Consider the following 15510-nt stretch of genomic DNA (forward strand, 5'->3'; position numbering starts at 1 on the left):
GACCTCTTCAGGTCAAAATACTAAAATACTATTTATTTTTTTTTTCCACTCATCATCACATCTTTGGAGCAGGGAAAGAACAATCTCCAGAGGGTTTTTTGTTGGCTTTTGAGTTGGGTTTTTTTGTTGGCTTGTTGGTTAGTTGGGGGTTTTTTGCTTTCTTCTGGGGGCTTTTTTTCCTAAGGAAACCCCAGGTCTTTATTAAGTTACTTCTATTTTTTCTGCCTCTGCCAGGACTTGTTTTCTCCATGGGGAGAAGAAAGAGCTGAAAGCAGGGATGTTTCCAGCCATCGCCGAGGAATGAATGGGCTGCTCCCCCAGCAGCAGAGGGTGCTGGGGCTGGCAGGGGCGCGGGGGGAGCAGCCACTAGCAGGGCAGCGGGGTCCCATCTTTGGGACCTTCTTTATGATGGAAAGGGAAAAGAGCAACACGAAAAAAAAAAGGGATTCCCAGTTATCTGCTGGTGGGACTGTCCCTGCGGGTGCATTTCCAGGAGCCTGCCAGCTGCCCTCCCCGACAGGCTTTATTTATGGACCGGGCAGGTCGGTGCTCTTTGCTGAGCCGCAGCCTGCAGGTTGGACCGCAGGAGGGAAAATGTTTTCCAGCCCCAGTAACAACTTCTGAGAGCAACAGCATTTTATTGTCATGATTTACACTTGTTTTATAGGAAAAATGGGGAAAATGCTAGTTTGCTAATAGCACAGATGGGAAGTTTAGACTACTTGAGTGCTTGTCTTGAGCTAATAGCCATTTATTCTCCGTAGAAAAAGACATTTGCTGCATTCCTGCTTTAACTGTTTATCTGAAATGAAGACTGATTTCATTTTCTGATCAACACAGCCATATTTTTCTACAACTTGCCAGCTTTACCTGTGCATTTTGGTGAAATATTGCTCTAAACTTGAGTTAGTTATAAGTATATGCCGTGCTGTCCTTCTTTTATGGGACTATTGTAGTCACTCTTTGCTTTCACTGTGTCGGTTTGAAGGTGATTATTCCACCCCAGGTCTAGTACTTTGAATTTCTTCTTACTGAATTTCACTTTTTTTTTAAATTCCAAATTATTATTTCAGTTTGTCAAAACATTTTAAGTTCTAGTTTTGTCCTCACTCTTCTTGCACTGCCTCCACGTTTGGTATTGTCTGTAAATTTAATAACCCTGCTTATACCTTCTTCATCGGTGGCTTGACCTGGAACCAAGAGAAGCTGCTGCAGACACTCGATTATTAATCTCTCCAGTCCAGCCCTGAGCCTCTAAATCTCAGTAGAGACACCAGCTGCAGCTTTTCAAGAACTTGCACAAAAGACACTGCACTTTTTACAGGAAAGAAAATATTTCAGAAACCATAATGGCTGTCAAAAAATCCATTGGTGATATCGTAATTTTGGCTTACGAGGCAGGTTAAGTACAGTGCACTGCAAGAAATACGGATCCAGTGATGCTTTCTGGTAATTAGCGTATGTACATCCAGTGCAACGTCTTCCCAGAGCAATTCCATCTTATTCCTTAGTGAGTGTTCTGGCACCACTTCTACCCTGAACTATTTTGAGTTAAAAATGTGAAAAAAACCCCCATCTGGGTGAGACTCGCGTACATCAGGGCAGGACACAGCGGTTCCCACCGCCGGGCACCCCGTGCTCTCGTGGGGTAAATATTCGTATGCAGGGAGGAGCAGGAGAAACGGGATTTGGTAACAATTCCCCCCAAGGCTGACGGAGCATCCAGCCCTTGTGCCTTGGGGCAATAACTGGAGACGGCATCTATGTGCCCCCTCCTCTGGGATAGATCTTCATTGAACTTCCCCTGTTGCTTATTGAACCCAGGTATATTTTGTGAGGAGTCCCACAGGGCAGAAAGGGTTGGCATATGCAGCATGTGAAGAAACACTTCATTTTTATTCCCACCCCCCCCCCCCGCCTTTGGATGTTGGTCTATGTGTGACCTCATGAGAACAGAGCAGCAAATGGGCATCAATCATTAAAGCAGAGGTTCCTAAGTGCCAACGCAAATGCACGCGCTGCAATCAAATCAATAGCTCTGACGATCTGTTCAAGGCAACCTAATGCCTCCTCCAGCCAAATAACACTGCCCTCTTAATGGAGGAAATCCGTCCTCGGTGAGGGGAGCCTTGGCACGGCCAGCAGCTCATTTAAAACCTGCAAAAAGAGCATGAAAGCAGCATGGATGGGGAAAAAGCCTCCGCACTGGAAAAAGTACTCTTTTGGTCAAGACCATATTTTGACCAATATTTTTACCATATTGGTCAAGACAAGTTTTTAGGTTTTTTTCATATTAAAAGTGAGATAGGAGAGAATATTGGGCTACGACACGTGTATGTGGGCCATGCTGGGGCTCTGCTGTGAGCTGTGGGACACCTTCGGTCTTCTCCAGCAGCTGCAGCAAAGGCTGCCTCGGCTCCGCAACCCTGCTGCTGCTGCCGGGCTCCCTGCCTTGTCCGTTTGCCAGCCATTAGCTTCTGCCTTCCAAAAGGAAAATTTAAGGAGTAAACCAGACCTGAGCGGGATGCAAAGAAAGCAGCGATCATTGTGTCAGGGTACCCGTGTTTCTCAGAAAAATGCTTCATTTGGCTTCTCAGCCCAGCAGAAACTGGATTAAAATGCTCTAAATTTGGAAAGTGAACACAAGGCATTCCAAATTTGCCAGGTTTTACCAGTAATCGTAAAGCTGACGTTAGCTTCAGAATAGCAGGGGGAAAAAAAAAAGTTTGTGTCCATTTGCATTTGACAGCTCAAAGTCTTGAAGCCTGATGTTGCTACAAATTAGTTGGACATAAATCAGAATTAACTCCTCCGAAGTCAGCAGAATTGCAAGCACCTGAAAGCCGGCCGGGTGGGTGGGGGGAGCGGGGGCTCTGTGTGCTGTCGGGGCAGCACGGTCCTGCCAGGCCCCTCAGAACAACTCCCTGCCTCTCCAAAATGAACCGTGTAAGCAAGTAAGTGAATTAATGTTAGTTGTGACCTATATTTTGGAAGATAAGGAGATGTCGGTTGAACTCGCCATGCCGTGACGGCGGTTCCTGGCCGTGCGGCCGTTACAGTGGTTTTCTGCTTCGTGGGGAAGAAGCGAGACGTAAAGTGCAGTGCCTGTCCTGAGGAAAAGGCTCGGAAACGTGGCCCTGGGCGGCAGCTGGAGATGCCAACGGCAGAGGGAATATCCTGCTCCTTCCCAGAGCTCTTTAAGAACCAGCAGTATGCATCTCCTTCTGCACTTTCCTGCTTCGGGTGAAGTCAGTGGCCTTGGACTTCAAAAGGGTCAGAGCTTCACTTCCAGTTTTCCTTCTCAGCCTTCGGATATACCAAACGTTCAAACAGATGAACGTGACTGGGATGATCATGACTGTGTGGTCAAGTTGAACATCACAGTCCAGAAGGGTCTTCTCAGGTAGGCCACCGTAATATTTCATGACACTTGCGCTTATATTTGGCATCCTCTTTCACCACATGGGTTTTTCTTTGGATTTACCCAGTACTTCCTGCAAAAACGGAAAGAAATTCATTACTTCAGCGCACTGATGCAAAACGCCGTCCCTGCAGCAGGGCGTCTGGGACCATGCCCCGGGTATCTGTTGCAGGCGGCATCCCACTGTGGCTAGCAGGCTGTTGTGTTTGTGAATTTGATTTTCAGGTGCGAGGCAGAGCTCGAGGCTGTTTATGCTGGCAGAGAGCGTGCCGGGAGGCAAGAGGGCACTTGCGGCGGTTGTAGCGATTCACAGAAACGTAAAGGCTCCGACGTAACTGGTGTCGACCTCTAACAGAACCAACGCTGAACGCTGCCGTGACTAGTGCCACAGGACATGGAGGTCAGCCCCGGCCGGCTGCGGTCACCCTGAGGTGTAGCTAGGTAGCCACTCGGGACACAGAAATTCAGCCAACTGCACAGGTCGTTAGCTGTCTTTCTGATTTTGGTGTGCATTTGCTTATGAACTAATTTGATGATTCATGGTGGAATTTTCTGTTCTGCAACCCAAGAACATTCAGAATCTCAATTTGAATTTGAATTGGAAATCCCCACATGGGTCTCCTGAGTGGCTTTGCATCCAAATGAGTGTTTCATTCCACTGCCAGGCATCATTGCGTCCTCCCATCCCGGTGGCAGCACTGTTTGTATCAATGGCACACCTAATTGCTGAGAAAAAAAACAACCAGCTTGTGGTTTGGATGGGGAAAAGTGTGTTCTGGGTTTTTCCTTCCTAACTCTGTAGCTGCTGAGATCTGGGTTAAATGGAGAAGCGGGCATGAAGTGCATGGCATCATGGACATCAGAAGGAATTAGAGGTTAAGACACAGTTAGTTCCTGGGCGTTTTGTCTTTGTCCCGCAGCTACAGCATAATGAAATTAGCAGGGACTTCCATCAGTTCTGGGCTCCTGGCTGGGAGAAAATAACTCTTTCCAGGGCTTTCTTGAGAGCAGGGTGCTCTTGTCACCAAGATCATTCGTATGATGGAGAACATTCTTTTAATGTCTATCATTTTCCTTTCCACTCGCATTATTTCCTTACCTCACCACGGATGACAGAACAAGCACATTGTCAATCTGCTTGTCTCCCCAAAAGCAGTAATAATTTTTATTTTAATTTCAGTAATTAGAAGGAAATAGCTCCCCTTAGACTGTTGTAGTTCTGTAACCATAACATTGCGATGAATAACATAAAATCTTTGCCAACTTCTAGCCTACAGATGGGAAGGAAGAGGCGAGAGAGGCCAGCCTGAGAAAGCAGGGAGGGCTGTAGGAAGAAAAAAGAAATACCCAAGTACAGAAGAGGGGGAGCTGGAGAGGAGCAGCCAGCCTCTGACATGGGAGGATTCTGGTAGGGTCGCGCTGCTTAGCCATAGCTTGGGATGAACTCCACCCAGGATTTGTATTAACTGCGGGGGAAAATTAACAGACATCATACATTGCAGGAAGAAAAGTAAGGTAAGGGACCCGAGAGAAATAAACGTGAATAGAAAATAGCAAAGCAAGACTCATTTTGGTAAAAGTAAATTCATTGTGCAGCAAAAAAAAATAATCTGAAACAAATGCTGTGGCAGGGAAGATCCTGGGAAACTAATGCTGAGGAAGGTGAAGCGATAGTGGTTAGAAAATTAGGTATGGTTGTGCTTTATAACACGGCTAACAGCTGACAATGCAACTTTTCTCTACGTAGCCTCTTAGCGCACTGTCACGGAGCAGACGGCATGTGCCGGTGGGCACCTGCCCCCAGAGCAGCAGGACGAGGAGGAGGAGCAGGTGAGGAGCAAGGGACCCTGGCTACGGGTCTGACTCTGCGGAGAATCCCCAGGACACACGGAAAGGAGAAAACACCTACAGCTTCCCGGCAGGAAAATGGAAGGGTCATCAGGGAAACACAACGGCAGCATGGCTTGCTAAAGAAAAACAACAGGTGGGAAAACATGGTTAGGTTTGCATAAGCTATTATAAAACTCTATTAAAGTTATTACAGAAAAGAAATGTGAGGAAGAGCCAGAATAATTAGGGTATTACAAACAGCCTGACAGTAACGAGGATGATGGACATTAAACCGCATCTGTTTGGGCGACTGAAATAAGGTTTATAATAAGGGACCGAGCACTTGATGGGTGCCTGGGCGCTCGCACTGTGCCTTCGCCTTTCCCGGGGTATGCCCTGCTGCTGCCGGGCAGGGTCACCCCACGCCATGGAGTTAGGGGCTTTTTTTCCACTTTGCCTCATTAGCTGATTTTTTAAATCTTTTTCCGTGACTGCTCATTAACAGGGAGCTGCTAAGTCTGTGTCTCCTGGCTAGCTGGCAGCTCAGACAACCAGGCAAGCTAAATCACACCAAAATCTAGTTATTGCTTATACCATGCAAGTTCTCCTTCAGTATTTCTGCAAGGTAATTTTACAAACCCCTCTTGAAATCAAACGTTTAAACTACATTATTCCAAGCTTCCTCAGTGTGTGGCCTTTTCAAACACACAAGATAGACGTTCCCGGTCGAAGGGAACTTCCCACACATCGCTGGTGAGGGCTCAGAGCCCGGCCGGTGCCACAGCCGGCGGGATCGCCGTGACCTGCTTCTGGCCCTGCTGCTCAACTCAGGTCTGCCCTGACCTCAATTGCTTCGTCTCTCAACTAGACTGTCCCCTTCTTTTTCTTTTTTTTTTAATAATTTAAAAATTCCCAGTGGCCAAACATCCACCATATCCTAGATAAACTGTCCGGGTTTGGGTTTTTTTTTCCCCGCTCTCCATTTGAAAACGTGTACTTGTCTGAATTTTTGGGGCCGACCGTTCCACCTCGCCCCCAGCCCCGGGCAGGGGCTGTGCTTTGCGGCTCTCTGCGATGGGAAAGGGTCTTGCTGCTGTTTTTCCATTCTCTCACCTTCCCGTGGCCGCTCTCCAGCACCCCTCTCAGCTGCACCTTTTTTGAACAACGGACACGAGGACGGGACACAACATCCCCTTTGCACTCCTGTAACGGCCAAGCGCAGAGATAAGGAGACATTCCCAGTCCCGCTTTTGCCCGCACGCGTCCATCGCGTGAGACTTTCTGATAACAACAGAATTTCCCTGTACTTCTGCCCAAGCCCTTCTCAGCCCCGGGCTCCCGAGCGGCGAGCACGGCGTGCCTTCATCCCACCCGCCCTCACAGCCGGCTCCGTTTCACCGGTCTGCTCCTCGAACCACAAGGTATTTTCCATAAATGCGTATTTTCTGTAAACCTGAGCTGATGAGCCGCTACAATCCCCTCCTGTGATGCCTCACAAATAGTTGCTGATGGGCTATTTGGTTATTTTGCCTGCGCTCATCGCCTGTGGCAAAGTCTGTAATTATGCTGTTTACTCTTCTCAAGAGCTTGGTTGTCTTCCGCGCTTTTGAAACACGCCCGCTATTTTCAGAGTGACGAAAAACGGCTGTCGGCGACCGAGAAATACTCAAATCCACCGATTTTAACACTCCCCCGTGCTAGTCACCTCGAACCCGCGCGACCTCTGTGTGGAAAACGTGCCCGGCCGTATGGCTGCATCGCCGAGCTTTTCCACAAAGACACGAGGGAAAATTTTCAGCCTTCCGCGCGCTATTTCGGGCAGTTGAGTTTGCAGAATTTTTTTTGCTCTTCCTAACGGGTATTTTGGATCCCCTTAACTATCCCTGCTGACGACAGGTCGGTCGTTTTCTTTGGGGGGACACACACACACCACCCCCCCCCCCAGCGACTGAGGGCCGCAGGGCCCCCGCCGCGTGCTCTTCGCGGCGTTCAAGGCTTCTGAAATTAAAAAAAAAAAAATAAAATAAAACGAAGCACGAAGGCGATCTCCCCCGCTCCCCTCACACCCCGGTTGGGCGGGAGCCGCAGCACGGCGCGGAGGAAGAAGCGCGGAGGGACACGGGGGTGAGGCGCGGCCCTGAGGGGAGAGGGGCGGGGCGCGGAGGGAGAGGCGGGCGGGCGGGCGGTGCCCTGCCCGGGGCCGCGCCGCCCCTGCCGCCGGCTCCGCGTGGGTGGCGGCCGCGCAGAGCGGTGCCTCCGCGCCCGCAGAGCGGCGGCGGCGGGCCGGGGCCGGGGCCGGGGCCGGGGCCGGGGCCGGGGCCGGGGCCGGGCTGTGCCGTACCGGGGCGGAGCGGAGCATGTCGGCGCTGCGGCGGAAGCTGGGGGACGAGTACCAGGTGGTGAGCACCTCGGCCAGCGGCGGGGGGCTGCCGCCCCCCCGGGCGGCCCCGCGGGGGAAGCGGCAGCGGTTCGTGGATAAGAACGGGCGGTGCAACGTGCAGCACGGGAACCTGGGCGGCGAGACCAGCCGGTACCTGTCGGACCTCTTCACCACGCTGGTGGACCTCAAGTGGCGCTGGAACCTCTTCATCTTCATCCTCACCTACACCGTGGCCTGGCTCTTCATGGCCTCCATGTGGTGGGTGATCGCCTACATGCGGGGCGACCTGAACAAGGCGCACGACGACAGCTACACCCCCTGCGTGGCCAACGTCTACAACTTCCCCTCCGCCTTCCTCTTCTTCATCGAGACCGAGGCCACCATCGGCTACGGGTACCGCTACATCACGGACAAATGCCCCGAGGGCATCATCCTCTTCCTCTTCCAGTCCATCCTGGGCTCCATCGTGGACGCCTTCCTCATCGGCTGCATGTTCATCAAGATGTCCCAGCCCAAGAAGAGGGCCGAGACCCTGATGTTCAGCGAGCACGCCGCCATCTCCATGCGGGACGGCAAGCTCACCCTCATGTTCAGGGTGGGCAACCTCCGCAACAGCCACATGGTCTCCGCGCAGATCCGCTGCAAGCTCCTCAAAGTAAGTGCCGTCCCGCCGCGCGTGCCCCGCGGCCGCCGGCCCCACAGGGGTTGTCCCGCCGGCCCCCTCTGGCCCCTCCGAGCACCCTTTCGGCAGGAGAGCTTCGCCAACCCTCGCTCCTGCTGGGGGCTGCCCCCGTCTCCCTGCCACGCTCTTCGGGCTCAGCCGTCGGGCACCAGATTTACTCTCAGCCCTCTGAATTACCAGCAGCCTTGTAGGATAACGTTTATGTTCAGCACTGGCTTTACACGCGTAGTTATAGATTTCTACGAAACGTTAGGTTTCTCTGGCAAGTAAATACTTTGTAGCTTGAATTCCTTGGTGTGCGTTTTAAAAGAAAGCTGCTTGCCCTTCTGGCATATTTCTGTGCTTTCGGGCAACAGTGAGTCCAGTCAGGCAGAACTTTATTTATACAGTGCGTGAACTTCATGGGAAGCAGAATGCCAGGGTTGGACATTTAAAAATTGTGCTAATGGCCCCGTGCGTCCAGGGAAAAATTGAGTGTTTATTTGAGACTTGCTACAGCGGCCGCATATATATCGGGGAGATGAAGTAAATGTGGAGTGGGTGGAAGGGGACGGCTCGGGTGACGTTTGACGCATGCAGAGCATCCCGCATGTTTCTGCAGCTGGCAGGGGATGTGGGTGCTCTGCAGGGGCAGGCAGGGTCCCCCTGCCGGGGGGGGACCCCCCCTTGGAGGGCTGCCCTGCTTTCTTCCCCGCTCCTCTGGCTGCCCCCCGCGGGGGGATGCTCATCCCTCGCCTGCCGCGCCCGGATCCGGCGAAGCAGAAACGCGTTTTGCTCGGAGGCTTCTGAAGTTGTCGTGTTTTGGCCCAAATACGTGTTGCCGACGGGGATTTTGCAGGCAGGATCGTCGCTGCGTTCAGTGAGGGTTGCAGAACCCCCACTGCACCCTGAGCCGCGGGGGAGTCTGTGGCCAAAAGGAGGGGTGGTGCTCGCACCCCACAAGCCGGGTGGGGAAGAGGAATGTAAAGAATCTCCATAATTTCACTTGTCTCCTTCCTGCTGTGCCCGGATGATTTCTGTAGCTGGGTCCGACATCGGTGAAGACGCACTCGCTGCAGCTGACCTGGAGGCATCTATTCCTGTTCTTCTCTTTTTCAATAATCAGCTGGAATCTCAGTTACGCTTCTCCCCGATATGAGCTGTCCCTGATTGTTTCCTCCTGTCACAAGTTTAGATGGGTAAATTGAGTGACGTGCAATTAGCCTGGTAAGTAACCGTCCGGTCTTAGGAGGGCACCACGGTGACCCCTCCAACTGCCTTGTGTGACGAGGCCGTCCTGACTAGGGAGAGGTCAGACTGTCACGTTTAGCATAGCTCTTTAATAGCTTTAAAGAATCAAAATGAGCCATTTCCATTCTAAATTTTGAAAACAGCCCTTTCTGTATCCAGAGGTGCCGCAGAGGGAATCTTAAAAGTTGGAGCTTAAAACTTAGCGTGGCTCCCAAAAATTTCCTGAACTTTAAATATGTGAAAGAGCAGCTTCACAGCCATCATTTCTTCTGGTTTTGTGACGGCAGAGCTGGAGTCAGAAGGGTGAAGGTTTTGCAGCTGTTTTAAAAATAGCAAGAAAGCGAGAGGAGCCCAGGGAACTCTGCCGTAGCAGCAGCTCAAACAAAGCAAGCTGTCCTTCCATCCTGGGGTATCGTTCATCTTCGGAGAAGGAAAAGGCCATCCATGCGGCACGCCAGCAATGCGGGCACTGTTGGTGCTGGCGGCTGCGTTGTGGCCGTGGTGGCACGCTGTGCTGCAGGCATCCCGCCGGGCCCCAGCCCGCAGGACCTCTATACACGGGCAGCTATAAATGTGGAGGGAGAGGGAGAAGAGTGATAAAGGGATAAAATGTGGCTGTTCTGTGGTACAGTTATAGCTGGCTCTGCACATCACCCACCAAATGGCTCTGCACGGTGCATCCTTTCGCTGCTGTGGGGCAGCAGTGCTTGGCGCGGTCTCCTGGCCCCCAAAAAATGGGGGAAAAAAAAAAAAAGGATTGCAACAGGGAGAGCGATCTCTCGTCTTGGGGGTGCTGCCACGCATGGACGGCCTTCCTGGCTTGCAGGAGCGCAAGTATGTGGCGGGGGGGAACTGCTGCTTCAGTGTTCCTGCTTTGGTTTGCATATAACTTTTATTGCAGGTTTATTGCAAAACGGGGAGGGAAGAGTTAATTGAAGGGCTGCTCGCAGGTTTTCTGCTGAAATGCTTCTTTTTTGGTAAAAAGGTTATTCTGCTTGCAAAATCTATGTAAAATTGGAAACCCCAATGCACTGTTTTTCATTTTTTAATTTTTTTTTTTCCCAGTAAGCTTAGACCATACTGGAGAAAAAAACAAATACAAAACCTGAAAAGTGGCAAGTTAGTGCAAAGACTCATTCATTGTAATATTCACTTTTTTAATGAATCTCTAGGATTGCAAAGAACTTGCATGAAACTTGGAAGCCCTGTACTTTTCCTCCCTATGTTACACTGAGTCAAAAAGAGTCACTCAAGGTCATTTCTTCCTGCAAATGTATTGGCTCAGATAGCAAAATAGTCGATGGTACGAGTTCTCGCACCCTGCCTTGGGTTGAACACTGCCTGTAATTCAGGGGTAGTTGTAAAATAATATTTGGATTGTCTGTAATGTTTTAGCTCTCAATCTTTATCTCCATTCCCTCAGAGCAGAAGCAATCATACTTTGTGTCCATGACTTCACAGCTGGATAATGTAACACCTGATTTTTACCACAGCTGTAAAATGGGAGGGTTTTGTGACGGACGTGATAGATTCGCTGGGCATCCCGTGTGCTCCTGTGCGAGCGGTGGTAGGGTGATGGTGCTGTGGGAGTGGGAGCAGGGTCCTCCCTGGCCCTGCAGCAGCGGTTACAGCTCATGGCACCCAGGCAGCAGCCCACCCGTTTTTAACCTTTCTTCCCCATCGTTTTCTTCCCCCCATCTGTAGTTCATGCCTCTTTCTCTGGAGCTCTTGTCCTTTGCCATGTCCCTCAAGTACCCCATTGTCTTTAACTCCCTTTTTCCCATCCCTACTCCATCTGTTAAGATGTCCGTTATAGAGAAATTTTTTGCAAAATAATAGCTCACCCTGCTTCTTCATCCTCTCCTGTGCATTGGTAGGGGGGTTGGCTGGTTGGGTCAGACTAAGATTTTGAGGCAGGTACCACTGGGTGTTCCTTGGAAAGCATCCGTGGAGAAGTGCCACGTAAAGCCAAAACATTTCGGACAGTCGCGGTGGTAGCTGAAGACCTAAATAGAGCAGCCAGAGAGCAGACCTCGCAACGATTTTACAGCCAGATCTTGAGAGGACTTCCCCAAACCATTAGCGTTCATAATGAAGCCTGGTGCCTGCCAACTCCTGATTGCATTTCGTTGGCTCTGACCCGGGGCCACCCTTTTCCTCTGTCCCAAAGCCGAGCTGGGAGGACGGGTCTTGGTGTCCCCAGCGTGACAGTGTCACCCAGAAATGAGCCAGCCTTCGCCTCCCCTGTGGCTATAACAATATTGTAGGGGCATGGGATGGCTGATGGACACTGTTCCCTCCCTAGAGCTGCTCCTTTCCCTGCTTACGGGTCTTATTTGGTGCTTTGCTGGTGTTTTTTGCCTTTTTATTGAAAAGTAGACTTCTCTCTGAAGAAAGAACAAACAAAACCCCGCAGGCAGGATATTTATGCAGATGTGCTCTAGATGTTTCTTGGCTCTGATGGCTTTATCTGAAACTGCGTGGCCTATGCTGGGATGGAGTAGCAGAGGCAGGTGTGATAAATCTGAATTTTCACACACAAAAATTAAAGCACATCTCTTAGCCGGAACTTCAGGGCAGTGAAACACACGATTGTTTGTTTGGGATTAGATCTCCTTCAAATCCAGCCACCATTCAGGGAAAATTTTAAAAATAGAAACCAAATCCTAAGCGAGGCGCATAATCCGGTTTTGCTCTGTCTGCTGCCTTTTGCTTTTAGGCTCCCAACCGCTTCCGAGCCTGGGGGGCTTGGCCGTAGCTGTACCCCTCGTGCCCTCACTGGGGGCTGCCCTGCACCCCATGAGCACCCAGCATCCTCCCACCCACGCCCCCACAGCTGCCAGTGCAGGGCTTTTTTATGGAAGGCACAGGACTGGGTTTCTCTGGGAGCCACTGGTGTCACTCGTAGGGACCCTGATAGTCCAGAGGTGATGTCTGCTCTGGTCCCTGTCCAACGGGGCATCTTCCCCCCCCGCCGCTCCCAGTTACACATGTAGTGTGGCAGATCTGAATAATGAGGAGAATGGAAAGAAAGGAGAAGTTGGAGGAAAGATTATGCTTCTTCCTGCAAGCATAATCGCGCTCCTGTTAAAGAAAAAAATCCCATTTCAAGTCAGTGGTATTGCTCAGTATGGGAAGTTTTACATCAGCTCAAAACGTAGGGAATGATGGAAATGCATCTCAAGTAGTGATTTAACATTGGGTTTTGGCTCTGTAGGATGACTACAACAGTTTGTAAAACTTCTTTTTAAAATCTGAGTAGCAAATAATGGAAAATTCTATAATAAAAAGTAATGACCAGGAAGGGCTATAATGTTCTGTTCCTGCCTATTCATAACACAAGGAGAAGAAATAGAAGCCGGAGAGGGAGCGTTTGGGCAGGGCTGTGCTGATTACAGTGCTCCTCACGGACTAGGGATGCAAAGCGTAGCTTCCAGCCAGGCACACGAGCCGGAGCGCTGAATTTGAGGTTTCAGCTCTAGGTGTGATTTTATGGACTTGTTCTGTAGCTGTTAAATTATGGTTTATAGTGTCTTAGCAGGCAGCTCTAACTAAAGCGGTAACAGCATGCCCTTCGCCGGGCTGCTTTTGTCAAAAGGGCGATGATCCAAAAAACTTCCCTGGAGAACTGTGTGCTCAGCTGATGTGGGGCTGACATTAGCTGTTGTTAGTCAGCGTTGAGGCCTCCACTCTTATGGGAAAAGCTGGTAATTAATCTTATTGCTGCCACTTTCCGCAAGGAGTTCACGGACAGTCCCTCGTGGGAGGGACCCTGGAGCTGGCTGTGAGCCCTCACCTGTGGTCACTGTGTTGCCGCATGGATTTGGTGAGGTTCGGGGTATCTCAAGGGGAGATGTCCCCTTGTCTGAGCCCCCGGGCAGGGGACCCTGTCTGGGCACACTGGTTGTACAAGGGCTGGCGTGCAAAGCTGGGTGAAGGGCGGGCTGGATGTGTGCTGGCTTCCTCTTCTCCTCCTGGTGGGTGATGCTGCAGGTCGGTGGCAGAGCCATCGTTCGTGTCAGTGGCCGGCGGTTTTCCAGGGCTCCTATGTCAGTGAGCTGCAATTGCAGTAAGATGTGTGTTAGAAATAATTCATCCTTGCTCTGCACGGCCAGCGCTGGACTCCCACGCGTTTCATGGACGTGTGGCTGGACCGGGGTTTGCCTCGTGTGATGGGTGCTGCAGAGTGCTGGCAGGGATGCAGGATGCTGTCGGGGTGCCTCGGTGATGGCTGCTCCACCGGTGATCTCTCTCTCTCTCTCTCTGTCTCTGCCTCTCCCCTCGCTGCCTGTCCAGTCCCGCCAGACCCCGGAGGGTGAGTTCCTCCCGCTCGATCAGCTGGAGCTGGACGTGGGCTTCAGCACGGGGGCCGACCAGCTTTTCCTTGTGTCCCCGCTCACCATCTGCCACGTGATAGATGCCAAGAGCCCCTTCTACGACCTCTCGCAGCGCAGCATGCAGACAGAGCAGTTTGAGATTGTCGTCATCCTGGAGGGCATCGTGGAAACAACAGGTGAGTAGAGAAAGCAAATGCTCCGTGAAAGCAGATGTCACCCTGCAGGTCTTACCGTCCGCCTTCGAAAAACTGGGTGCTTCAGATTGCCCTTTAGTCCAACCACACGGTCACATTTTGCAAATGCTTCGAGATAGCCAAAGTCGTATTTTCCCCCAAAGCGAAAATGTTTGAGGGATTTTTGGCAATGTGTCTATTACCACGGCGATGCACTTCGGTACTCCCAGCAAGCGGCAGGAACCTCCATTGCTGCGCGGGGATGCTGCAGCGGGGTCGGGCACGCTGTGATCCCCACGGCATTGCCCATCCGGCAGCGATGCTGCAGCTCCGGCCAGGGCTGGAGGGCAGATGCTCCCGCAGGCTGCGAGCACCTCACTTCGCTTCCCAGGCTGCTGCCTGCCGCGGGGGAACGCTTATTGGGGATATTCAGAATTTCTTTGATCGTTTTTTCGGTCCGTATGCTGGTGCCCGAGAGCCTCGGGCTGCAGTATTTTAGTTACTCAGCCAGGTACCCAGCAAGGCTTGGGGCAGCAGAGGTGAATCATCCGTGCTGTTCAAGAAACACTCCCTGATATTTCAAGAAAAGCTCCCTGATATTTCAAGAAAAGCTCCCTGCTGTTAGCATAGTTGGCTCGTGTAAGGATTTCAGGGCTGACATGCAGACCAGAGAACTCCAGGTTGTTTTTTTTTCTCCCTAGCAAAACTGTTTTCAAACAGAAATGATTGGAGAAAAGGAATTTTGTAAATAGCTCATTAGAATTTTAAAACAAAGTGGTGTGTTTGTATACTTCTGAGTTTATTTTTGTAAATATTTCAGACTTAGGAATTATGACCAGAGCAAAAAAAAAGAAGAGGTATTTTCTGGATCTATAAAGCCTAACTCATATAAGCTTGCAGATTTTGTGACCTAGTTTCGTAAGATGAGATGAATATTGGGTAAAATAGAGCTGAATGTGCTCTATCTTGATAAAACGTGGAGGGACGAAAGGGTTTTAAAGTTAAAAAAAGTCTTTAAAAATGTGAGTAAATGGAGAGGAGGAGAGTATAGAGCTGGAAGGCAGCTGGACTGGAGGAGAACCAATATCCGCGATGGCAAGAGCATGTAAATACAAAGATATATCAGTGATGGTGAGAGCACGTAAATACAAAAAGGCAGGTGCTGCAGGTGGGAGCGAGGAGGCAAAAAGCCTTGCTTCGTGGCACTGACTTTGGCGCAAGCACTGGGGCTTTATTATAAGCTGCAGCACTCTCATTGATGGTTTCCAGCAGGTAGCTTTTGCTAAGCCCGGCTCAGGTAAGGAAGACAAGAACAGATGCGAGGGAAGGGGCAATCTCATCTAAAGGATGCCCTTTTTTTTCAGGAGAGGTGGACACTTAGTAGGTTTAAAACTTGCAGAAAGTCAGGACCCATCTCTCTATCCTGGTGCCCTCCCAGCAGATTCTTTATTGGAGTT

At 50.7% G+C, this 15510-nt stretch overlaps 1 protein-coding gene and 1 long non-coding RNA gene across 2 annotated transcripts in view; both read left to right on the top strand.

Moving 5' to 3' along the window:
* The first annotated feature begins 1848 nt into the window (after window positions 1–1848).
* On the top strand, window positions 1849–7030 carry LOC128144375 (uncharacterized). The gene is made up of 3 exons (XR_008236058.1): window positions 1849–3821; window positions 5169–5405; window positions 6882–7030. It is a non-coding gene; the product is annotated as an uncharacterized LOC128144375 (long non-coding RNA).
* A 505-nt stretch (window positions 7031–7535) lies between these two features.
* Window positions 7536–15510, top strand: part of KCNJ3 (potassium inwardly rectifying channel subfamily J member 3) — a 59765-nt gene continuing 51790 nt past the window's right edge. Inside the window, exons 1-2 of the mRNA XM_052793137.1 lie at window positions 7536–8286; window positions 13840–14056. Coding sequence (XP_052649097.1) covers window positions 7609–8286; window positions 13840–14056 — 895 coding nt within the window. The 5' untranslated portion in view covers window positions 7536–7608. The remainder of the gene's footprint in view (window positions 8287–13839; window positions 14057–15510) is intronic.

Source organism: Harpia harpyja, chromosome 7 (assembly GCF_026419915.1).
Source record: "Harpia harpyja isolate bHarHar1 chromosome 7, bHarHar1 primary haplotype, whole genome shotgun sequence".
Lineage (NCBI taxonomy): Eukaryota > Metazoa > Chordata > Aves > Accipitriformes > Accipitridae > Harpia > Harpia harpyja.